Source organism: Mytilus edulis, chromosome 6 (assembly GCF_963676685.1).
Source record: "Mytilus edulis chromosome 6, xbMytEdul2.2, whole genome shotgun sequence".
NCBI lineage: Eukaryota > Metazoa > Mollusca > Bivalvia > Mytilida > Mytilidae > Mytilus > Mytilus edulis.
Window position 1 is genome coordinate 13,229,266 of NC_092349.1, and position 26,177 is coordinate 13,255,442.

General features: G+C 31.6%; 1 protein-coding gene across 1 annotated transcript; it reads left to right on the forward strand.

The window, feature by feature from the left end:
- Positions 1-7,677: 7,677 nt before the first annotated feature.
- LOC139525982 (neurogenic locus notch homolog protein 1-like) lies at positions 7,678-23,369 on the forward strand. Its single transcript, XM_071321169.1, has 8 exons — positions 7,678-7,796; positions 12,055-12,108; positions 14,282-14,632; positions 15,053-15,166; positions 15,677-15,799; positions 16,783-16,893; positions 19,364-19,458; positions 21,417-23,369. Exons 1-7 carry the CDS (start codon positions 7,715-7,717, stop codon positions 19,396-19,398), a joined length of 870 nt encoding a protein of 289 aa, XP_071177270.1. The 5' UTR covers positions 7,678-7,714; the 3' UTR covers positions 19,399-19,458; positions 21,417-23,369.
- The last annotated feature ends 2,808 nt before the right edge of the window (positions 23,370-26,177 follow it).

Below are 26,177 nucleotides of genomic sequence, written 5' to 3' on the forward strand. Positions count from 1 at the left end.
AAGACCAGTACTTCGGTGGGGGCATTCAGGAATTGTGCCCAGTCTCGAGTGACAAAACCTCCAAATTATTTTTACATTGGTAAGCGATTAGGTCAAATTTATCACTCAAGACTTCGAATGCAATGCAGTTCTCTAATTCAACATATTTTTGTAAAAAAATATAGTGGCCTCACTACTTTGTTTATGTGGTGCTATAGAAACAACAGCGCATTACTTGTTGCACTGCCCCCGATTTCACATCATGCGTGAACAGCATATTTATAATATCAATATCATACATTTCTTGTCGGAAGAAAATTTGCTACATGGTTCAACGGATTTCAGCTACGAACAAAACATTGAAATATTCTTTGCAGTTCAAACGGTCATACTCAGTAGCAAAAGATTTGTCATATGATAACAAACATCTTGTTCAACAAGAAATACTTATATCTTAAATAATTGTGTCCGTTCAGAAACATACACTTTATTATTGTATTTCCGATGTATATTTTGTTTTCTCTTTTGTGTTCACAACCTTATTGTATGTTTTGTTTATTTTCCATCTAGTGTAACATTGTTATTTTTTTAACATTATACTCCTTGAGTATTACAATATGAAATGTTCTTATTTGAATCAGGAAACGGATTAATATAAGCTTACAGCTTGTTTCTGGATCCTATTAATTATTCACTTGAATTGATATGTAAATGACAATTTGTGTACATTACTTAACCTGAATTTAATTAATAAAATATGTTTACACTAACACCAAAATTAATTTACGACAGAACACAAATACAGCACAATAAAATAATGAAATGTGCGTCACACGATTGTAGCAACGCCACAAAAAGTGACGTCATAGGTAATTTTTTGAAAATACCATATGAAATTGGGATTAAGTTTGTAATGGTGTTATTTGATATACTTTCTAACCATTACAAGCATATTAATATAGAATTGTGTAAGTAATTGTGTAAATATTTGTATTTTATAACCATGGGTTATCTTCTAAATCAAACTGAAAACAACCCGAATGAATCCTGTGCATATAGTTGCTTTTAATCTAAAATCATATCAATGAACTAAAAAGAATTAAAACAACAAACGATAAGACATAAAACAACATTCCACCAGAATTACAAATGTAACATCATAACTAAATAAATGAATGTTGGATGTACAAATACCGAGACACGTCTAATATTAATGCAAATTTATACTCAGCAAAACAGTCATATTCGGGAATAGGTCACGTTCGATACTTAGAAGACCAGACGACGTAGATGGTAAACCACAATATAAGACGTATTGAAAATGTCGTTAGCTAGTTTAAACACAGTCACACCGTAAATATCAACCATTTCGTGATAGTGTCCATAAATACGGAGTGTAATTTTTAATCTTTCCTCCTCATAACTCTGTTGGAGCAGTTTCTGCGTAAGGAGCACACTCCTGTAAATGAATGCGTATAGTGTAAACATGCACGCGCATAGCGTATCAACTGAGATATGTAAACACCATACGATGGAGCAGAGGGTATGTTACTGCTGAGAAATGGAAAAATGATAATTGTGAAGTTGAAATCGTCCTTTTGTCATAAATTTTAGTGTGAAGTAGTTCATATGTGTAAATATTGAGTAAAAGATCAAGGTATGAAGCAATCATCCTAGTTTTAGTAGTATCCTTAATTTCAAGTTCACTGGGATATACGAGATGTAAGTACTGGCTGAAATACGGGTTATTCAGTGATAGCACATGATCAATATATCTGAAAGTAAAATTAAAGAATTTCGCAAGGTGCTTTTTCTTTTTGTCTTTTAGAAGGTTTTGAATGAATTCAGCTTCATACGAGTACAAAAACAAATCGGTCAGTAGGGGTGAACGATTACTACCCATTGGAATACCGAATCTCTGTTGAAATATCAATCCTCCCATAAAAAGAAGGTATAGATCTCATCATTTGAAACATATTTGTTCCGTAAAAGTGTCTCTATTTATAACGATTTTTAAAATAAAACACAAGCCGTATAGTTAATCAAAAAGTGCTCGGTATAGCGAATTGTGTGAAACTATTCAAATTACAAAACCAACAGTCAGATTTAATATAAATCAATAAACAAAAATCAACTTTGGTAGACAGCAACCAAAGACAACCACTAAGCAGCAGTTTCCAGACTTTGTACAGGCATATTATTAATGTGGTAGGATGAATCGTATTCTTACACTTGGACAGTGGTGAAACAGCAAATCATTAAAATAAATGTTGAAATCTGTTCAAAAGAAGACTTGAGTTTTTTATAGGCACGAAGAACACAAACTAATCAACAAAGAGACAATTGACACACAGTACCTTTTTGAAAGCTTGTATAAAGCAATAGAAATATCAAACAGTACACCTCCAACCTATTTTATGAAATAGTCTGCGAAAAGCCCGACATTATGGAATGTCTTAATACTAGCATCTGGAGGATGTAGCACCAAAAGAATTCAAAAATATATATCAATGCATATGACGTAATTCAGAGCAGATAAGTTTGATTTTGAATAATTCATCCCTTTTTGTGCCCCGTAAATTAAATTCTTAAGGGAAAATAGAAATTATTTTTTCTCGTGTATCCCTCTGTTCGTACGTATGTTTGTATGTCTGTCTATCTAAGCATTTGACTTGTCGACAAAGAACCGTCTATCTAAGCATTTGCCTTGTCGACAAAGAACCCCTGCAAGAGGAGTAAATCAAATTTGCGTGGAGTCCATGTTTTGTGAGGTCACACTCAGTTATAGTTTATTTTACTGTTCCAGTTTCATCTCTTATAATCAAATGTTATGAGTTGTAGTAAATGGCAACCACCTAAATCGAAAACAGAAAATATTAGCCTTCAACAATATCTGCAAATCTTGCTTTATGATGTGGTTAATTAAACGATGACATTTTGCACTTAACATTAGTCAAGGAAAGGCCGTGTGTCAATTATACTGAACGTAAACATTACTATAACGTTTTTGAATGGATAAAAAAAAACATAAATACAGTGAAATATGTTGCATTCTTATAATTTAATGGTTTAAAATAAAGCATGAATTTCCCCGCAGAAAAATCCAAGCTTAAAATAAGTGTGATTTCATCATGAAAATATGAAATGGAAATCACACTGTCAAAAATATATTAAAATAGCATGTTTTATCATTTAAATGCGTTATTTACAGGATGAATTCAAACAGATTTGCTGTTGATGATTATTTGTTCTGATCTTCACAACTTAACATGAATTGTTCCTTCTTTTAAATCACAAGTTCTTTACCGAAAATGGGTATTGTTAAGAAAGTGAGCTTTATTTATTAAACCTAACTTTAACCTACGGATTCGGTATCTTTATAGGAAAAAAGTGAAATAGAAAATAAAAGAACACCAGTAATTGCAGTAGTCCGAAGAACAGATCTGAATTTTCATCAGGAAAGCTTAAACTCAAACGTTGACCAGTCAAAGATGTATCAGACGTAATCATGTTAGTACCTACATTGTATATGACCGAAAGGTACCTAAGAATTATCCAAGTTCATATAAGGTAAACTTAACCTAAAGGAATTGAAACTTTAATTTCGAAATGTATGAAAAGTTCATAATAATACTGAGTACTTATCGTTGACTAAAACGTTGAAAAAAATCACGCGTAAATATTTTGTATATGCATGATAAAATAAATCGCTTAACACTACTTTCACTTGACTTTTACACCGTAGTCTGTTTGTTTGTATTTGTTTTTCTTGTGGTCATAGTATAACAATAATGAAATCTATTTTCGTCTAGATAAATTATCTTTGTAGTCTCTAATTTGATAATAGTGAAAGGTGAATATATTTCACATAGACATCGTTAACTAATCATTTTTCAATGTCTTTTATATTTTGTTGTTTTTACTTTAGACAACTATAAGAAATAGTTTTCTTATGAACGATATAGAAAATTTTAAAATCGTTAGTCCTAGACAAAACCACCGTCGAAAACAAAGATAGATACATAAGAGTACATGGTACACTAAATAGAAACCGTAAGATTGAGTAATGGAAACTCATGACAAAACTGTATTCAGAAAAGGCACCAGTTGAAGTATCTTATATATACAATTGACGATTTCAGTATGTAATAGTGACAAATTCCGTATGTATGGTTGGTTTTAAAGAGAGGCGAAAGTTACCAAAGGGACATTCAAACTCATAAGTAAAGAATAAACTGACAACGCCATGGCTAAAAAAGAAGAGACCAACAGACAAACAACAGTACACATGACACAACATAGAAAACTAAAGAATAAACAACACGAACCCAACCAGAAACTGGGGGTGATATGAGATGCACCGGAGGGGTAAGCAGATGCTGTTCTACATGTATCACCCGTCGTGTTGCTCATGTTAGTACAAACCCGGTAATAAGTATAAATCGGTAGGCATATTCGGGGACAGAATTGTAGTTACGACAATTGGAACATATCCACTGTTAACAGTGAAACGGATATTTCATAACGGTAACCAACTCGTGATGGCGTCCGTAAAATTTACGAAGGGATGATTTTAACTTCACCACTTGGAACTCTTGGTTTAATAGCTGCCTTGTCAGCAGTTTATGTTTTCTATTTATTGTGAAAATAGACCTCACAGCTATTTTCATTGTTATACATTTTAAAATTTTGTAAACTAACAAACATTTAAGATATAATATTTGAATTAATCTGTGATGGTTCTTTTTTAATTAGAATTTGTCTTTAATTGCATACATATCAGGTCGGTAATACTGATTTTATTTTATTTACAGACACGAAAAGAACTTCAAACAAAAGAGGCAAAAGATGATTTCAGTCAACTTATAGACGCGTATTATTGTATTTGCAGATACTTATTTTATAAAGAATGTCGACTGAAATAACATTTCCTGTTAACATTTTTTTATAGTAAATAAACTCATCATAGATATCAGGATTATAATTTTGTACGCAAGACGCGCGTTTCGTCTACAAAAGACTCATCATTGATGCTCGAATAGAATGAGTTAAAAAGGCCAAATAAAGTATAGAGTTGAAGAGCAATGCTCACCCGAAATTCCTAAACGTTTTGCCAAATACAGATAAGGTAATCTATTCCCGGGGTAAAAATTCGTTAGTATTTCGAAAAATTCAAAGTTTTGTAAACAGTTATTAATGCTATTAATAAGTATTAAAATGTGCATTGTTATTAAATGCAATATCAGTATTTAGTTCAAATATAATCTTAAATAGATCCTAATTCTATCTTATTCATTCAAATGTGACGCCATTTTTCATTTTTTAATGATCTGTTTTACAAATTCAAATGACGTCATTTTTTGGTCTTTTTTACAATTTCAAATATGACGTCACTTGGCGTTGAGGTTTAAACTTATTCGGATGTGTCTACATTTTGTGTTGCAAATGCCTGGTTATGTAATGTATTTCAGTTGTTTCCTGTAATTAGTTAATACTTCAGTTTCATCATGTACATCTTTTGTATAGTAATTTTATAAATTTACTGTTTGCAAAAGTATAAATTATTCTAATTAATAGGGATGCTCTGGTAACTTAACAGAAAAGACTGGCCGTTTTTGGCACAACTTTTTTTTTATCTTTTGGTCCTCGATGCTGTTCGACTTCGTTCTTGTTTCGGCTTTCAAAGTTTTGTATCTGGGCGTCACTATTAGATCGTGTGTGGACAAAATACACTTCTGGCGTATTAAAATTTTGAACTTGTTGCCTTTTGTTAGCTGTTGTTCGTGTGTTTTTTTGTTAATTGTGTTCTCCAATTTATTTTTATTGTAGTCTTGTGGTGTTGAGTTGTCATTTTAATGTTATATTTCACATGGCTATAAAAGGGGAGGTTTGGCATGCCACAAAACCAGGTTCAACACACCATTTTTTCCTTTAAAAATGTCTTGTACCAAGTCAGGAATATGGCCATTGTTATATTATAGTTCGTTTCTGTGTGTGTTACAATTTATCGTTGCGTCGTTTGTTTTCTCTTATTTTTTAGTGTAAATTGACATTGCGATAAGGCGTGTCACGGTACTTGTCTATCTCAAATTCATGTATTTGGTTTTGATGTTATATTTATTATTCTCGTGGGATTTTGTCTGATGCTTGGTCCGTTTCTGTGTGTGTTACACTGTAGTGTTGTGTCGTTGTTCTCCTCTTATATTTAATGCGTTTCCCTCAGTTTTAGTTTGTTACCCCGATTTAGTTTTTTGTCCATGGATTTATGAATTTGAACAGCGGTATACAACTGTTGCCTTTATTTATAATTATGACCACATCAATGATAATAAAATTGAGAATGTAAATGTGGAATGTGTCAAAGAGACAACAACCCGACCAAAGAGCAGAAAACAGCCAAATGCCACCTATGGGTCTTCAACACAGCGAGAAAATCTCGCACCCGGAGGCATGTCAACACAGAAGTACTAACTACTGGGCTGGTGAAAAATAGATTTAGTTAATATACGATTTTGTAAATATTGTTTTCATAAACACATTTTCGTATTGCTATTAGTTACTGCATATAATGCATTTCGAACAGAACAAACATATTGAATATATAAGTTTTTTCTTATGCGTATTAAAGTTCTTGCTGACTAAATCGGCAATCTTTTAAGTTCAAATGTTCCCATGTTTAAAAACTTTCTTCTCAACTCTTTGCTTACGCTTCAAATAGTGTTCACGTATCATACTTTAAACAAAAGCAGTCAAGTAACTGAAATTGTAGTTGATGAAATTTTTCGGACTTTTGAAATTACTCCTCAGAATGGAAGTAGTTGTTTATTTTAATTGATTCAAATTGATTTCTATTCAATGTATATTGGTTTTAATCAAGCATTATCTTTACTGCTTTGAAATATGAATTCACATGGATCGTGTTAATAAAATTACTTTTGCTCTTCAATTAGACAATAACGTTAATATCTTAATGAGGTCGACTGAACTGTCATTGTTGTGCGATGATAATTGAGAATAAATATCGATGCAGAGACGGTAAACAGATAATAGGGGATTCATTTAACTTTTTGCGTATTTTGGTCATTTGATAACAATAAAAAATCATTTCGATCAAAAAAGATTGGAACACTCTCTGCCGATCCTCCTCAGAAAATCTGTTTCGCTTCAATCCGTATTTATCCTATTTCCGATTGTGTCTTTTTAACATAAATAGCAGAAGACGTATGCCCTGTCCACGCACACCTGGTCAGATTCTGTTTATAGTTCTTGCGATTTCTGTTGTTTTTATTTGTTATCTTGAAATGTACCTTTCTTATCTATTTTATCGATTTACGAGACTTGAACAGCGGTAAAATACTGTGGTCTTAAATCAACTGTGAACTTTTTCAAAATATACCTACATGTTTAGTTCAATCAATCAATTCAGTGTTAAATTCTAACATATTTACAGTATGTTTACTTTAATGTATAAAGTATCTATAGAAGCATTTGTTAATTTGCTGACATCAACTTATTATTATTGCATAATTGATAAAAAAAAAACACCTCCCATATCAGTTTTATATATTAAAGTAAATGTCGCTGATTGGTTTAATACATTCATGACTATGTTAAGAAATAAAATCACCATGGCGGTGATTTGTTTCTTTTTCTTTTGCAGGCTATATAATGAAAACATGTCTTTAAATTGTCAGTCAGTACTAGCTGTCGACTACAACAGTACATCTTTCCAACCATGAAGTTGCAGGTTCTGTGCGTACTTGTTTTTATCTATGGCGTAAGTTGTATGAGCAGTAATGTTTTCAGAAAGTATTTGGGTAAGTTTTATCAATCAATTTAAATATTTGCATTGAAATTTATTTTAAACCTGGTATCTTGTATGACTTTAAAAAAAACCAATCTACATGTAGCACCATAACTGATCTTATCAAAAAGGTAATTATAAAAATAAGAAGATGTAGTATGACTGCCAATGAGACAACTATAAAGAACACACCTAATTACGTAAATGTAAGCAACTATATGTCTCCGTACTGCCTTCAACATTGAGCAATGCCCATACCATATAGTAAGCTATAAAAAGCAACAAAATTACAAAATGTCTCTGCTCAATTTATTCTGAAACATAAGCGTTATATTCAATTTAAAAAAAAGTTATAATATTTTAGATCTTTTCCCTAAATACCATGAAAAGGTGTGCATTTGTCATGTTAATTTTGATTCACTTAACCTATTATGCAGATCATATGTGAATATAATAAATATGCATAATGCAACGTTTTGGCAATACTGATTTGTAACTTTATTAATATTAAGCTTATTTTTAGGTCTGTTCTTTTCTTAAATTTTATAGTTATTTCACTCTATATCCCTAGGGTTGATCTTTTCACTTTGTCTCATTTGTCTTCCTCGACCGTGCCTCGAATTTTGAGGTTTAACGGCAAACCGTACAGATGTTTGGCTTATCGTAAAATACAGTAATCACAGTTTCAACATTGGTCCCGATTAAGCTAACACTAATCTATATGGATTTTCAAAATTTTTTCTTCCTTTGAATGTTAACGGACTTTCCGTGTGGAATTTTCCTTGGAGTTCGGTATTTTTGTTGTTTTACTTTTTTCATCAATTGTTGACCGAGGCGTTCCGATGTCATCTTATATACTCAAGTTATTTCGTTTATTTTAAATTTTACATATTAAGTGATATATTAGTGTTTGTCATTAAACGTAAGTGAGTTTGGTTTTAAATCATTGGTCCATTTAGAAGGAAAATTGTAGTCAATTTCAAGAAACCAAATCAATTTCTGTACTCACTCCATAATTTCGCTGTTAAATTTTAAAAGAACATTGAAATCTTCTGTAGCAACATACGACACATCCAAGGACGATGGTTTTAAAGTTTCCAAGAATCGGCGTCAATATTTAAAGTCATATCGAATGGCTGAGATATGCTATAAAACAAGTCTTTATAAATGTACTGGCATTGAAATATTTTCTACCCGTACTCTAATTCCCCGATTGTTTCCCGTATGCAGTTACCTTCACAGCGAGACCTCTCGTTAGAACATCGACCGCCGCACATCGCAAGTGGGAGGAAAAAACCGCTATAAAAGAATGTAAACAAACGTGCACTGGAAGGTAAATAGTAGTAACTTTTTTTAAATGAAAAATTAAGTACACCAATCATTTAACGGCTCTTTAAGTTAAATTAATAAATTGGAACGCTGGAAAATGTCAGCACAGTATCATGGCTCTCTCAACCAATTTACAACGTGCTACACGTTCTCTGTTTTTTTTTTCAATTCAAGGTCTAATAAACTTTGGCAACAAACTCAAAAGTGAATAAGGTTGCAATCAACAATTAAATATTGAAATCTCATTTGTCGATAATCAGTCATAGAATCAGAGATGCATGCATTGGTTTAATATTTCAATAATATAAATACAAAATATTCTTTCCATATGACTTTAATATACAGGAGTGTGCTCCTTACGCAGAAACTGCTCCAACAAAGTTATGAGGAGGACAGATTAAAATTGACACTCCGTAAATTTTATGGACACCATCACGAATTGGTGGATCCATACGATGTGTCTTTGACCAAACTAGCTAAGGACATTTTTACCACATGGTAGATTGTGGTTTGTCATTATGTCGTCTAATCTTTTAATTATTACTATAAGACGTGTTACGGTACTTGTCTATCCCAAATTCATGTATTTAGTTTAAATGTTTAATGTTATATTTGTAATTCTCATCGGATTTTGTCAAATGTGTTGACGTCTTTTCTAATATATTTATGTGTTATGGTAAAGAAAATTAATCACCGCATTCATTTATTAGATTTGATTTTGTTCAACGTAATCAGTACGATATTTTACGTTTGAAGTTAGATTCAAAACAAACCGGACATAGCTTTATAATATAGTTAATTGCTACCTTAGTTTGCTATTAATAAGTATTAAAATGTGCATTGTTATTAAATGTAATATCAGTATTTAGTTCAAATATAATCTTAAATCAATCCTAATTCTATCTTATTCATTCAAATGTGACGTCATTTTTTTGTCATTTTTTACAATTTTAAATATGACGTCACTTGGCGATGAGCTTTAAACTTATTCGGATGTGTCTACATTTTTTGTTGCAAATGTCTGGTTATGTAAGATTTCAGTTGTTCACTGTAATTAGTTGATACTTCAGTTTTATCATGTACATCTTTTGTATAATACTTTTATAAATTTACTGTTTGCAAAAGTATAAATTATTCTAAATAATAGAGATGTTCTGGTTACTAACAGAAAACCCAGGCCGTTTTTGGCACAACTTTTTTGATCTTTTGGTCCTCGATGCTGTTCGACTTTGTGCTTGTTTCGGCTTTCAAACTTTTGTATCTGGGCGTCACTAGTAGATCTTGTGTGGACAAAATGCACTTCTGGCGTATTAAAATTTTTAACTTGTTGCCTTTTGTTGGCTGTTGTTCGTATGTTTCTTTGTCAATTGTGTTCTCCAATTTATTTATACTGTAGTCCTGTGGTGTTGAGTTGTCATTTTAATGTTATATTTCACATGGCTATAAAAGAGGGAGGTTTGGCATGCCACAAAACCAGGTTAAACCCACCATTTTTTCCTTTAAAAATGTCCTGTACCAAGTCAGGAATATGGCTATTGTTATATTATAGTTCGTTTCTGTGTGTGTTACATTTTAACGTTGCGTCATTTGTTTTCTCTTATTTTTCAGTGTAAATTCACATTGCGATAAGACGTGTGACGGTACTTGTCTAACCCAAATTCATGTATTTGGTTTTGATGTTATATTTGTTATTCTCGTGGGATTTTGTCTGATGTTTGGTCCGTTTCTGTGTGTGTTGCATTGTAGTGTTGTGTCGTTGTTCTCCTCTTATATTCAATGCGTTTCCCTCAGTTTTTGTTTGTTATCCCGATTTTGTTTTTTGTCCATGGTTTTATGAGTTTGAACAGCGGTATACTACTGTTGCCTTTATTTAAATGAAACGTATTTTCTTATGTGTATTTACTCGATTAGTATGGAGTGATTTTAGTTATAAGAACTTGATGTAAAATATGGATAGCCTTACTGGCAATATTATTTGATTTTCGTCAATTTTTGCAAATTCTTTGAATTGAGGTTGATCGTTCGTCGTTCGCCATCTTGGATTTTAAAACCTCGGACTACAATCGTTCAAGTTCATCAATGATACCATGATTATACTTATAATAAAAGCAAAACAATTCGGAAGGCCAATTCAATAACGACGTATACGATCATTATTTCAAAAACTTAAATTTGTATCAAATCTGTCTAAAGATATGTAAGCCCACGGTAAAAATAGTAATCTTAGAGTTTTAAGTGATTTAAACGTTTATTTAGCCTTAAATGTACAGAAATTATTGTATCGATTCATATCAGCATAAAACATTGATTACAAGGCTTGTGGTACTCTCGTTGAAGAAGCGTTCAACAGCTGTGGAGCAGAAACTGATGATTCAACTTAATATTTACATATAAACAATGTGGTTACTTGTAATTCAGAATTTTCGTTTATCGTTCTCGCATTTCGTTTTGATGAATTTCGGAAGACTATATTATACTAAATCTTTCTAATTGAAACTGGTTAGTTTTATTATCTGGGACGTTAAATTTTGATTAATTAAAATATATTTTGGCAGAGATAATCAATTTTAAATTGTAGTTTTCAAAATGTTAATTAACAATATAATATTTAAAAATCAAATTACAAAAACGGCCTTTTAAATCAAATAATCCATGCGGATCATCAAGAGTAAACCGTATACACTATCATGAAAAAGTTTCATTAATTAATCTCAACTAAAGCAATTTATTTAAAAGGCTGACATAGCAGTTGTAAATGTATAACACTTATTTAAGAATATCCTAGTATTCAATTCTGTTTTTCCTATTAACTAACACTAAACTATATTCATTGTGTATATTGAAATATATGTTTACCTATAATTACTTGGATTTTTGTTTGTAATCGATGTTCTTTTTCGTTTTTATGAAGATAATATTTTCAATATTTCTTTTTTTTTAAGTGTCAAAACAACAAAAGCTATTTGATAGAGGCCATAGTGAAAGTGAAAGCAAAGGTAATGTATTGCCTTTATACGCAGTGTCTATTATTCCAATTATCCTGGATAGCATATAACTGTCATAGATTTAATTAACCATTGCTGTATTATTGTCCAGATTATTTAAATTGGTCATTTAATAAATCAGATTCTACATAATCAGCCTTTTGATGAGCATAGTGTCTGTAAATCTAGGTGTCTGATTGTCGTTTCTGTTATTGTGGTAGATATCGATTTGATATAAACACAATGTCCATATGTTTTATTTTCCATAATCATATAGTGATGTTTCAGGTCATAAAAAGTACCAAGACGTCATCCCCTGTCTATTAAAAGTCCTGACCAACTATTTCATGTATTTAGAAACAATTTTTTTTTTTTTAATGCAACTACAATCATATGTTAGCTGTATAAAAGAATTAACATTCATTAATTCAAACCTCATATGGTATTATTGTCAAACTCATCAAAGATTCTAAGCTTGTAAATTGGTACGCAAACCCTGCTCAAACAACTACGTTACGTCCACCTTTGAATTGAGCAGTTTTTTTACTTGTTAAATATGTGCTCTTTATATCTATATATACATGAACATTAGATGTAGTTTTATCTTTATATAAACGTTTTCATACAAAAAAAATAATTTGAAACTACATTCGTATATGTTGTGCAATGGTTATGAATTATTTCTTAAAAAAAAATAATTCTGAAATATATGTTTAATACTTTTATTGCCTGTTGCTTTTTTTTTAAATGGAATTTGTAAGTTGTGAAAATAGCAGAATTTTATTTTTAAGTGAGGATATATGAAGTAGTGTTAAGACCTACAAATAAGACTGCTTATCACTCCATATGGAAGATTGATATTAAAACAATCTTAAACTAAACAAGTGTACGCACGAGCGTAAATAGCGTGTCAACGGCTCCTTTTTTTTTATACCTGATTAAGATGCAATTTGAAAAAAGAAGATGTGGAGTTTAGTATATAACAACGAAAAAGCAACCCAATCACAAAACAAAACAAAAACAGCATAAAGGCAACATACAGTCTTCAATAATAGACAGATTTCAGTACAAGATTTAAATATGTTAATTGTGAAAATAGAATAGAACAACCACATACCCCTATTAACACCCAGCTTTTCTAATAACGAAGACCGTTTATATATTATATACAGCAACCACTGACAAGTTGAAGGTTTCTGATTTAGGCAACCTCGACGAATATGTCGGGGTCAACGTTGTTTTGTGAGGTCTAAACATTTCCTATTTCGTATCTCAATACGGAAATGCAGACTGACAAAGTGTACATAAAAGATCGCACACAACAAACAGTGTAGAAAAGCCCCATCTCTGAAATTACGGGATAATATACTACAAAAATACGTTAACATAAAATGAAAGATAAAATCCAGATAAGTTGATAGAATAAATTGTGCACATGCAGTAAAAAGAATGTTACAAGTTGTAATAACCTTTTTCTACTGAAATGAAAACTGTATCTTCTGTTTCATTGGGGTGTTTTTATCTTATCATCTAGGTACAAAAATGTAATTGACCTTAAATGATTTTTTGTTATTCACATTTTTGTTCAAAGTGAATAATATTGCATGTATTATACAATTATCACAATTAACTCGGGAACTGATCTTGGGATCTATCGGTCCCCAACGGTATCATCAGCTCAGTAGTCAGTACTTCGGTACTGACATGATTTATAACAAACCTTTCCAAAATTGCCCGTTTATAAATTTTTGAATTAAAAAGAAACTTAGATTTCAACTCCCTGGAGCAAAATTGACCTAAGATGCATTTTGTATGTCCTTTTTGGTTACATGTATATAGCTCTTCAAGGAGAGACGAAAGATACCAAAGGGACATTCAAACTCATAAGTCGATAATAAACTGACATCGCTATGACTAAATTAGACAAAGATCAACAGACAAGCAGACAACCAATAGTACACAAAAAACGATTGAAAACTAAAGACTGAGCAACACGAATCCCACCAAAAACTTGGGGTGATCTCATGTGCTCCGGAAGGGTAAGTAGATTCTGCTCCACAACTGTATCGGTTCGTATACATCCTTGACTTTCAAAAATTGAGCGTCCCAGTTGAAGGTAAATCTAGGAAAGCGCTTCGGACGCATGACATTTAGAACGTGTTGTTTTCAATTTTTTTTTTTACAGAAAATGGCCTATTCGACGATGATGAGGTGGTTATAATAACTTGTGGCGAAGGGGAAGTAATCAGTATGGTTAATGCCAACTATGGTAATCCAGCAAAACCTCGTAAATCGGGAAAAGGTGGTAAACATGGAAAAGGAGGTAAAGGCGGCAAATCTGGGGAAAATAAATGTAGCGATCCACAGTCCCTAGAGAAAGCGAAAGGCGAATGTAATGGAAAAACAACTTGTGAATTTACAGTCAGCGACCTTTTTAATGAAGATGATTGCATAAACGAGGACAATGTTGAAGTTAGGTCGGGGTCAAACTCTGGCAATGATATTCAACTGTGGTTGGATTACCAATGCATACCACGTAAGTTTTAAAATGATATAATTCACACATATATAACATATTTATGTCCCCACCGCTGAAAATCAAAGCGCCATTCAATTCAAATAGTTATAATAAACACGAAGGCTCGATCATTATAATATTGAATAAAATAAGTCTTTTTAATGTCGAGAGACATTCAACTCTCACTCGTCATGTAACCTGTTATAAAAGATACAAGTCTTATTATTGTGTATTCCAGAGGCGCGTTTCATTTACAAATGACTCATAAGTGACGCTCGTATCAAAACAATTCAAAGTTCAAATCAAATACGAATAAAAAATTGCAAAATAAAAGACAGAGAAGAAACAAAATGAATGAATAAAAGCAGTGTGATTAAAACTTTGTAGTCATCAACTTATCAATATTTGCACATTTGTCATAACCCTTATATTTTCCAGACCCATGTTTAAACTTTTACTGTGCACATGGAGGAACTTGCAAACTAGTCAATGTTTTAGATTTGATCCCACAATGTGATTGCTTAAGCGACTGGACTGGTGACCATTGTGACGGTATGCTAATTGCAGATTATTTTTAACTATTTTTGTCTACCCTTATATTATGCAACTATTGTTTTTTTTTTACATTAACTTTACTCCTGCATGTGAATACTTATCGATGTTGAAAACTTCTTTTAAAAGAGAGTACATGATATTTGTTTTCTTTTAATTTATCGCACAAATCTTTTGTACATGTTCCAAACAATATCGAATTCGATATTTATTACATCACAGTGTATGATCACTTATTTGTTTTGAGATTGCCGAACACTTTAATCATTTAGTTTTTGTATCATGAATGAATTGGTTGATTGGATGTGGCTTGCTTCACGTCCAGTGGCAAATATTGCATGCGTATTCAAGACAATATAATAATGAAAAAGTGAATTTTTATGTTGAAAACAACAAACTAACAAGTAAAGTAAATACTTTGAATTCAAATTTATCAACAATAGTAATGGTAAACGTATGTAGCAAGCGATACAGATGTTTAATTTATTTAGTGTATTAATTTTGTTATAGATGACCCATGTGAAGCAGATTCAACACCATGTCCCGCACAAAGCACGTGTTCAATCAAACGGGATGGAGGTGTCGGTTGTTGTTGTGATGAAGGATATACAGGAGATCAATGCGACACATTAGGTCTGATTTTTGAATAAATAAATGTATATTTATTATTAATGAGTAATAAGCAATAACAAACTTAAGAGATGTAACTCATATTGAAATAAGAATTTTTCTACGCACTAAAAACCTTTTAAGATAATCATGGCAATATGTGGTGGTTTCGAAATTTCGAAATAAATGTTTGCAAAAATTACACTATTTGTTATAATGTACCAAACTGGTATCAGTGATGAGTTTTTACCATAACTGGGTTGATGCCACTGCTTTGTAACTTTTCATTCCTGAGTGTATCACCAGCCCAGTAGTCAGCACTTTTGTGTGGACTTGAAATACCATTGATATCTTTATTTTCTGCAAATGTACATGTATGTTTATAAATTGTTGAAATATTTGAAACAATGAGGTTTGCAACAAGCAAATATTACCGTGACCGTATTTGGCATAACATTTCGGAAATTTCGGGTTTTAATACTCTTCAACTTTAGAATTGGATCAAGTGTCTCTTCATTAATAAACCTTGCCAAAATATTTGTTCTTGAGATTGTCGCAAATGGAATAAAGTATTGAATAATCTGTTTTTTGGTGTCTTGACCGTTTCTAATTTGGTTTCTTCCATAAATGTCAGACCAAAGTTTGTTGTGCTTAATAACCTTTGAAAGAGAAGTGGGGAGTAATATGTTATACTCTAAAAAAAACAACTTTAAAAAAAAAGCTCGATTTTCAACGAGTTGTGCTTGGTTTAAAAAAGAAATGAAATGGACACTGTTTATCAATAGGGTTTTCTTCAGCATATATATCATTGTTCTTTACACATGATTACAGTTTGCTGTAACTTGATCACATATTTGATCAAACTTACAAACAGTTCAACTAAAGACAAAGTATATGACAAAGTGTTTCAATATTTTCTTTTATATAAATGCGTATTGGATGATCTTTAAACTTAATTAGTTGTTTGCCTTAGTAATTTCTAAATAATTGTTCATATTTCATTTTAGTGGATGGATGTACTGTCAATCCTTGTAAAAACGAAGGTAGTTGTCAACTGGATAGTAATGGACTTCCGGAATGCATCTGTATAGTGCCATTCATGGGACCGGTTTGTACAGGTAAATGCTATGTTTTCTATACCATAAAAAGAACTTTGAGCATTTTATTTTTATTTTGCACAATATCCTTTAATGTACGCTGTATTACAATAACTCATAACAGTCGGGATTCTACTTCGTCAAAATTATCTCCCCATTACGCCAGTTCATTTTCACAATCGTAGAAAAGGAGGCCATTGTAGGGATGACGCGCTGCCAATTTTGCCCTTGGAAACCGATAAATTTATCCACATTGCACCATTACGATCCTCATATGTCAGTTGTAATTTAAAAGACAAATGTATCAACTAGCTAATGAGCATCAGTTAATGATCTTGTCTGCATTGATTCAACTTAAACTATTGTCTGATCGGTTGTCAGGTGGAATTTTCGAAAATTCATAAACATTTAAAAAAATTTCTACTTAAATATTTGACTAGATTTTTTTTGTGGTTGAAGACAATAAACCCTAGTTATCACACACAAAAAATCATAATTTTTCGAGGAAATGCATTTTCATCATCCAACTTGAAAGACTGTCGTCAAGTACTTTCAGTAAAAAAAAAGCTATTCGAACGCACCTACTCTGTTTTTGTGATTCATTAGATAGGTATTTCACTTGACCCATATATTTCATCTTTCAGTACTGTGATTTTTTTATGTTATAAAGTCAACCTGTAGCTTTGATATATAAAAATGATAGAATCTGAAGTGAGACGATGTATGAAATATTCTTGCTTTGTACGATATCAAGACAAAATATTCAACTCAAACACGCCCTTACATAAAAAGGTGCACTCGATTTCCTCTTTTCGATACAATTGTTACCCATTTTTTGGAATTTTTTCTTGAGTCACATAATGGAAGGGCAGACACGGAAATTGCTAAACTAATGGATTAATATGTTTTCCGTTCGTGGTAATTTTTTGAAAAAAATCGGAGGTTATGCATTTTCTACATCCAACTTGAAATATACCCATGTCGTCGACTTGATATCTAATTGTTCTGCTTAGCTATGTACTAGATAAATTAAAAACTTATGCAAATGGTGTTTTTAGAATAAAACACTTCGTAATTGAGAAGAAAATTGTAAATTTGTTTGTTTCTATTAACTTTTAAATTTTTTGTCACTATAGTAAACATTACAGTAAGCATTTATCGCCTTCTCTAACAAAGAGCTTCGAATCTTTTGTTCTATTTTAACCGGGTTTCCGACTGATAACTGGACGTTTTAACAAAGTTTCAGTTTCATTTTTTTTTAAATGAAGGTCTTGACAATTTTCTAAGTCTATCAAATTACGTATTTTACTTTAAGTTTAGCTTTATGTGTACATTTTATTTGTATATATATATATTTTTTATAAAGTTTCCTTGTTCTTTTAAAATCATATTTGCACCAAAAAAAATATTGAGCTAGGTATCACGGACTTGCTAAACATCAAAATATTGGTAATGCCAGAGAACACTTTGAATTTGACAAAATACTAAGGGTTTTCTTCCCCTGGGATAGATTACCTTAGCTATATTTAACTAAACCTTTCAAAATTTTGGGTCCTCATTTTCGTACTTTATTTGGCGTTTTAAATTTTTTTGATCCGAGCGTCACTTTTGTATACGAAGCGCGCGTCATTGGTACAAAATATTATTCGTGGCATCTGTGATGAGTATATGCTTAAGCACTGACTACTCAGCTTATGATTCCCAAGGTGACTAACAGTCCACCAGAAGTGGTAGTAAATGAAAATAACACATTCTAAATCCCAAGCGCAAATAACATAAAAGGGCCTAAGCAGAAGCGCCTACACTGAATTTACGTGTTAGAGATGCTCATTTTATTTCAATGATAATCAAATGTAACAATACTATGAAAAATACTTATATAAATTCAGTTTGATCCACAAATTAAAAATATCTGTGGTCTTATACGGAACATTTACCTCATTATGCAGATACCCAAGAAGGAACATTTGATACCCGAATACCGGAATTCAGCACCTGAAAAATTTATAAATCGAGGTTAATATTCAATATCAAAATTTGAAAAGCGAATCTCTCAATTTTTGAATTATTTAGTTGCAGTATCCATGAGCACCACGAAAAAAAAGATTAAAGATCTCAAACTATTAAGTCATTCAAATATCTTGAAACAAAATAAATTTCCATTGTTATGTAATTATGAACTAATTTTATAACGAAATTTTATATATTTAGCAAATTAAAAAAATACTGTTTTATAGAATTGTGCACAAATTTACACAGAACACCAAAACAACATATAAGTCTTTATTTTTGGTACTCATTATGTAACATTAAAGTAAAATCTAAGGAATTTATCGGTTAAATTTCTTTTATAAGAACTGAAAAAGAGAGACTGAAGATATCAAAAGGTTTTTTATGATGTCGTTTCATTTTGATTGAATTGTTTGCAGAAAAAAACTAAGTTATCAAATATTCACATGTTAAAATGGAATATTTTGTTATTTTGTATTAGAAATGGGTGGTTATTACAACAGAGACACAGCATAGCTTTGGAAACCAAACACTGAAGACGACCTTGATAGTATTGTTATGCGATAAGTCCAACATGTAAGATAAAAATGTACAATGTTGTGTGATACATGTGTTAATGTGGGTCTGTGTTGAGATCATAATTCAGGCATAAACAAGCAAACTCCTCATTGAATGAAAATGACATAAACCCTACACCATATGAGATCAGGTAAATTGGCAGCTTAAGCATCTCCTGATTCCATCGCCATACGATTTCTAAACAATATAAAATACAAAGTGTCAAATCTATGAAATGACTTAACTATATACAAATACATAAATGCATTAACTAGCTTTAAAACCAGGTTTAATCCACCATTTTCTACATAAGAAATTGTCTGTACCAAGTCAATTACATGACAGTAGTTTTCCATTCGTTTGATGTGTTTGAGCTTTTAATTTTGCCATTTGATAAGGGTCTTTCCGTTAAGAATTTTCCTTGGAGCTCGGTATTTTTGTTATTTTACTTTTCAATGGGTGATAGAACATTCTTAACATTTGAATTATTTTTTATTTGACATTTGTTCTGGTAAACCATATTGAATCTAGGGAGTGTGAATCATAAATGATGGTCTTTGAGCTGATTATTAAGCTCAAACAAAAAACGTACTTTTTTATATGCTGTAGATACCATTCTCCCTCTTTGGCGCAAAATTACGTCGCAAAGTTTTCTGAATGCATCATTGGCGTTCAGCTTTTACCGTCTTTACTGTCATAAATTAGTAAACGAATCATTCTTCATTTGCCTCGAATTTTAAAGAGCATGTTCGTGTTTCTTTACAATGCTTTTAAATTTACGCCACCAATTTGATAACTTCGGAGAATTTTCCATATGAACCAAGGACCGGATTAACATACAGAACATGTCCTACTTTTAAAAAATATTGTCATACTAAATCAAACATGCTAAAGGGGACCTATGTAATAAACACTTTAAAATGTTTGTGTGGTCGAAGCGCCTGTTCTGGTTGTACCTACATCGGGAACATTTGAACGTTGAGATGCGTAAATACGCTGCAACGTTAGGTGCTATATTATCCTAAAAAACCTAAACGGAAGAAGCAAATTCATGTAATATCAACTTTGCATATTACAACATAAGGTATCTACCACCAACACCTTTTGTTTTTATCCCAACATTCTCCTTTATAATTTCGATCGGTAGAATTACAACAGATTTACAACACATAAAATAACTTCCAACATATTTTTTTTACATTCAATTTATTATTGGATTGGTTGGGGCCGGAAGTTGTCATAATTACAGCTAAATGACATATTAAATGGACATTTTCAGTTTTTTCCCTCGGCATAGATTTCCATCTTAAACCCTTCTATTTCATAGTTTTTAAGTAAGTTTTTGCTCAACTTTAAATTCCATATCCAATTAAAAATGGAGTAATATAGGGGGAATAGACATTACAGTTCACAAGCATCGGCTTTCCTGTCTGTACCAGCCATTGTATACCAATTTTACTTTCACCCATGACATAATTTTCCTTTTCAACTCAACAGTCATAGCAAATCACCGAAATCAGAAATATTAACATTATGTGCTATGTAAAAATGAACTTTTTCGAACTTTAAAAGAAGTTACTTGCTTGAATTCTTTGATATGTATAATGTAAAATCTTCAAAACTCTTAAACACTCTGTTGATTGGAGGTCTTTAATCTATTTAGATTTTTCCTGCTTATATGACGATATAATTTATTACACTAAAGCTTAAATTTACGATAACCCCTAATAATTTTACTTCATCATTGCACATATCATGTGTGTTTTGTAATGGTTTTTTTTTAAATAGAAATATGGCTGTCGGTTAGGTATGGCAGTACTTCGTTTTAGCCTAGTTGTTTATTAAAGAATATACAATTTTCAGAAACAAAAGTTTCCCTATTTCTTAAATATTTACGGGAAATATTGGAATGGACATGCTATAAGGCTTACTATACCACATACAGGTTTATTACAGGTTTTTCTTTTTCTTTTCAGATTCCATTGTTTATAACACCATTACAAGACATTCCCTGAAAATCCAAGCTGTAATATATAACTTGTCTTAATTCTCCCTGGATAACTTCTGTAGTTGAATCTGTTACTTTGGTAGCATCTATATGTCAAAGAAGATTTTGTATTATCGTTAATGTTATATTATGAGCGGTCTGCTTTGTTCAATCATCCATTCGTGCAATTGCAGTTACTTGATTCGCACCTCCTATTTTTTAAACATGTTAAACGAGTACGTCTTAGAGGTGTAATACCACCATTGATTTCCCCCTATTAGCCTTTATTAAGTTTTGCAAAAAATTGTGCAGAATTTATCTTTGTTTCAAATAAAGAAATACTTGGCATGATGTAAAGTTTTATCCTGTCCAGTACTATAGACAAAATTTCAAATAACATTTCCTACATATAAGAAAATAAACATCACTGGAAGTTAACCAATCAAATTTTCACCTCTTTTTTTTTAATCTGTGTACAAGCTTTAGTAACCATGTAACCTCAAGTTCCAAATTATTCTATAGAAACACCAATTAAAAAAAGATTTATGACCCAGACCTCTTTTACTGCAATGAAATGTAGGATTAATTATTTATAACTGTCAAATTCAAGGGAATATTTTTTTTCGACCCTTTTGCGTATGCAACCGGATGTGCCGTACTATGATTTGGTGGTATTACACTCTAAAGTGATGATTCTTAAATTGAGCCTGACAATTTTGATTAAAACAACGACTATATCCAAGTTCTACTCGGTTATATTGCGACGTCAGCAGTTTGATAACCATTTGTAGGTAAATAATCTAGTAATTTATTTTGTCTTATTATTAGAAAAATAATACATTCCTGTATCTTAGACACTATGCTGATTGATTATTTGGCTACATGGAAAATTATAGATTAAATGTAAAAAAAATATATATATCATTTATATACTTTTTAAGAGACTTAACTTTTACCTATATACGTATCTGTTATTATATATCTGCAAAGAATTCTGTTCGCTTTCTACTGTTGATTTTGTTTGTTCTCACAAAGATACAAGTTTAAGTTGCAATTGGTGGAACTTGGTTCTATTTGAACTTTTCTCAAAATATTACTTTTAAAAGTCAGGAAAAGGACAGTTGTTTTCCTTTCGTTTGATGTGTTTGAGCTTTTGATTTTGCCATTTGATAAAGGACTTTCCGTTTTGAATTTGGAGTTCGATATTTTGTTATTCTACTTTTTGTGCCATTCTATTTAAAAAAAAACTGAAATCCAAATGTCTTTTTGACTTAAATTGCTTTCGAATATTATTTGCCATGGATATTAAAAACTTAACATGTTTTGAAGCAAATTAAAATGAATTCATTTCCATGTGAAAGACAGAATTTGTGTAAGATTTTGATATCCAAACTATGCACATTTTAGGAAATAAGAAAACGTTGATAAATACTACGAACTGTCATTGCATTTGAAATCATATTTTTGTTATCTATATAAGGTATTATATTTGTTAGCTATCTCTACAAGTAATTAATTTCACAGAATCTAAACTACGAAAGCAAACATTCATGACAATTTTGACAACGTTCAATGTGAGCATTCACTTCTAAGAAATTCCCGTTTACATTTGCTATTCCTACAAATCTATTTTCATTTCAATTGCGTGTTTTTGGTAACACTAATGTTGGACATAAGTTCTGAAACGAAATATCCATAGTTTAAAACACAAAAGATGTAAAAGAATCACATTTTAAGTAATCATATTTTTTCTGATTTGCTCGGTTAAGAATCGTGTCTGTGTTTTTTTTTTTATTGTTTGAAATCACAACAAATATGCATACTTTTTCTGTATGTGTTAAAATGAAATTTGTAATCAATTAGTGAATACAATGCCATTCCTAGAAGTAGTTTTTATATACTTTGTTCTTTTTATGTTCTTCTTAAATAAAAATTTGCAGCAGTCGTGTTTTATTTTGTTTTTATTTAACACATTAGAAGTAAGCTTTACTTCGTCTTTTGTCGTAGACAATAATATAATACACTCCCCATTTACACTAATACATTGTGATGGTGATTTCTAGTGGTTGGGTGATAAAGTCCCATATTGAATCAATCGACTATTTTGATTCTCATTGAATCATGAATCTTTGTCAATCGTCATTTATCGAGTGAATTCGATACGTTCCTTCTATCAACGGAATCTGTTAAAAGACGAATAGAAACTCAGGGTGTATAATATAACTTTTGTGTCATGTTTTCCCCCTACAGACCTGCATAATAAATAGGTTCACAGAATATTTGTTCATTTATAAGAACATGTAGAAAAATGAAGATTAGTAAACAGTTGGTCATATCTAAAAGACAGTATCATGTCACAGTAACACGAGTTTATTTAAGATAAAATTAAAGTAACGTGTTTATATTATAAAATGGAGTCATGTAAGGCACCCAATCAGTCGTAAAGCATTTATACAAATTTTCGGCTATGTGATAATTATCCTAACCATCAGTCTGTTACTGTTTAGGAAGATTAAGATTACAGATTTAGAACCGAAAGATGGAAAAACGTCAACAAAATTAGTTATCATCTCTGATTACCATGTTTTTAAATCGATTGGAAGACCAGAAATAGCCCTATAAATGACCATCCATAAATTCATCTAGTAAATTGCAGTTCATAGAACAAATATTTCAAAAAAACATTCCCGAAGGATATTTGAACCTATACAGTAAAAGTGATTCAATACCTAGATAAAGGCAACAGTAGTATACCGCTGTTCAAACTCATAAATCCATGGACAAAAAACAAAATCGGGGTAACAAACTAAAACTGAGGGAAACACATAAATATAAGAGGAGAACAACGACACAACACTACAATGTAACTAACACACACAGAAACGGACCAAGTATCAGACAAAATCCCACGAAAATAACAAATATAACATCAAAACCAAATACAAGAATTTAGGATAGACATGTACCGTGACACGTCTTATCGCAATGCCAATTTACACTCAAAAATAAGAGAAAACAAACGACGCAACGTTAAATTGTAACACACACAGAAACGAACTATAATATAACAATGGCAATATTCCTGACTTGGTACAGGACATTTTTAAAGGAAAAAATGGTGGGTTGAACCTGGTTTTGTGGCATGCCAAACCTCACACTTTAATGGCAATGTTAAATATAACATTGAAATGACAACATAATATTACAGGACCACAATACAAATAAATAGGAGAACGTATTAGACAAAAAAACACATGATTAATGAATAACACAATTTTCAGGTTTAAAATTCTATACGCCAAAAACGCGCCTTGTCCAAACAAGACTCACCAGTGACGCCCAGATATAAAAGATCGAAAGCGAAAAAAGTACAAACTTGTACAGCACTGAAGATCAAAAGTTGAAAAAGGTTGAATACATTTGACAAAATCCGATAAGAATTACAAATATAACATTAAACATTTAAACTAAATACATGAATTTGGGATAGACAAGTACCGTAACACGTCTTATAGTAATGTGAATTCACACTCAGTAAAACAGTCACAATCGGGAATAAGTCACGTTTGGTAATTAAAAGATTAGACGACATAATGACAAACCACAATCTACCATGTGGTAAAAATGTCCTTATCTAGTTTGGTTAAAGACACATCGTATGGATCCACCAATTCGTGATGGTGTCAATTTTAATCTGTCCTCCTCAAAACTTTGTTGGAGAAGTTTCTGCGTAAGGAGCACACTCCTGTATATGAAGTCCGTATAGTGTGAACAAGCACGTGAATAACGTATCAATTGTGATATGTAAACACCATACGAAGGGGCAGATGGTATGTTACTGCTGAGAAATGGGAAATTGATAATTGGGAAGTTGAAATCGTCCCGTTTATCATAGATTTTCGTGTGAAGTCGTCCATCTACGTCAATATTGAGGAAAAGATCAAGGTATGAAGCAGTCCTTCTAGTATCAGTAGTATCCTTAATTTCAAGTTCACTGGGATATATGAGATGTAAGTATTGGCTGAAGTATGGGTTATTCAATGATAGAACATCATCAATATATCGGAAAGTAAAATTAAAGAATTTCGCAAGGTGCTTTTTCTTTTTGTCTTTTAGAAGGTTCTGAATGAATTCTGCTTCATACAAGTACAAAAACAAATCAGCCAGCAGGGTGCACAATTAGTACCCATTGGAATACCGATTGTCTGTTGAAATATAAATCCTCCAAACTCAACAAATATACTGTCGATCAAAAAGTCCAGCATTTTGATAATATCATCTTCAGTATATTTTCTGGAAGATTCAGTGTGATTCTTCACAAAATATGAATTATTGTAACCCAAAACAAGAAATTGTATCTACGATTCCCATTTTTAAAGAAAAAGCTCTGTTTTATGAGATGGTGAAGTCGATCTTTCAACTGAGCATGGGGAATAGTAGTATATAGCGTAGAAAAATCAAAAGTTTTTATGTTGCTGCAAAATTGCAAAGATTGTGATCGAAGGTTAAGCAGTGAGATCTTTGGAATTTTTGAGAATCCACATCTGGTTAACACCACTGGTAGAGTATATCTCCTCACAATATTTTTGAAGCCCATCTTTAACTGTAGAAAGAATAGTAGTCAGTACTTTAGAAAGATGTTTAGTCGGACATTTTGAAGAACCAGCTATGTATCGTTCTTTATATGGAGTTTTGTGTAATTTAGGTATCCAGTATAATGAGGGCAAGTTTTCTTCGTTTTCTTTGATGT

What these genes read in the sequence shown, in the direction of transcription:
- LOC139525982 (XM_071321169.1), top strand. Translation starts at nt 7,715, where the DNA reads ATGAAGTTGCAGGTTCTGTGCGTACTTGTTTTTATCTATGGCGTAAGT. An exon ending in TGTTTTCAGAAAGTATTTGG is followed by an intron (nt 7,797 to 12,054) that starts GTAAGTTTTATC and finishes TTTTTTTTTAAG; the next exon opens with TGTCAAAACAACAAAAGCTA. An exon ending in GGATTACCAATGCATACCAC is followed by an intron (nt 14,633 to 15,052) that starts GTAAGTTTTAAA and finishes TATATTTTCCAG; the next exon opens with ACCCATGTTTAAACTTTTAC.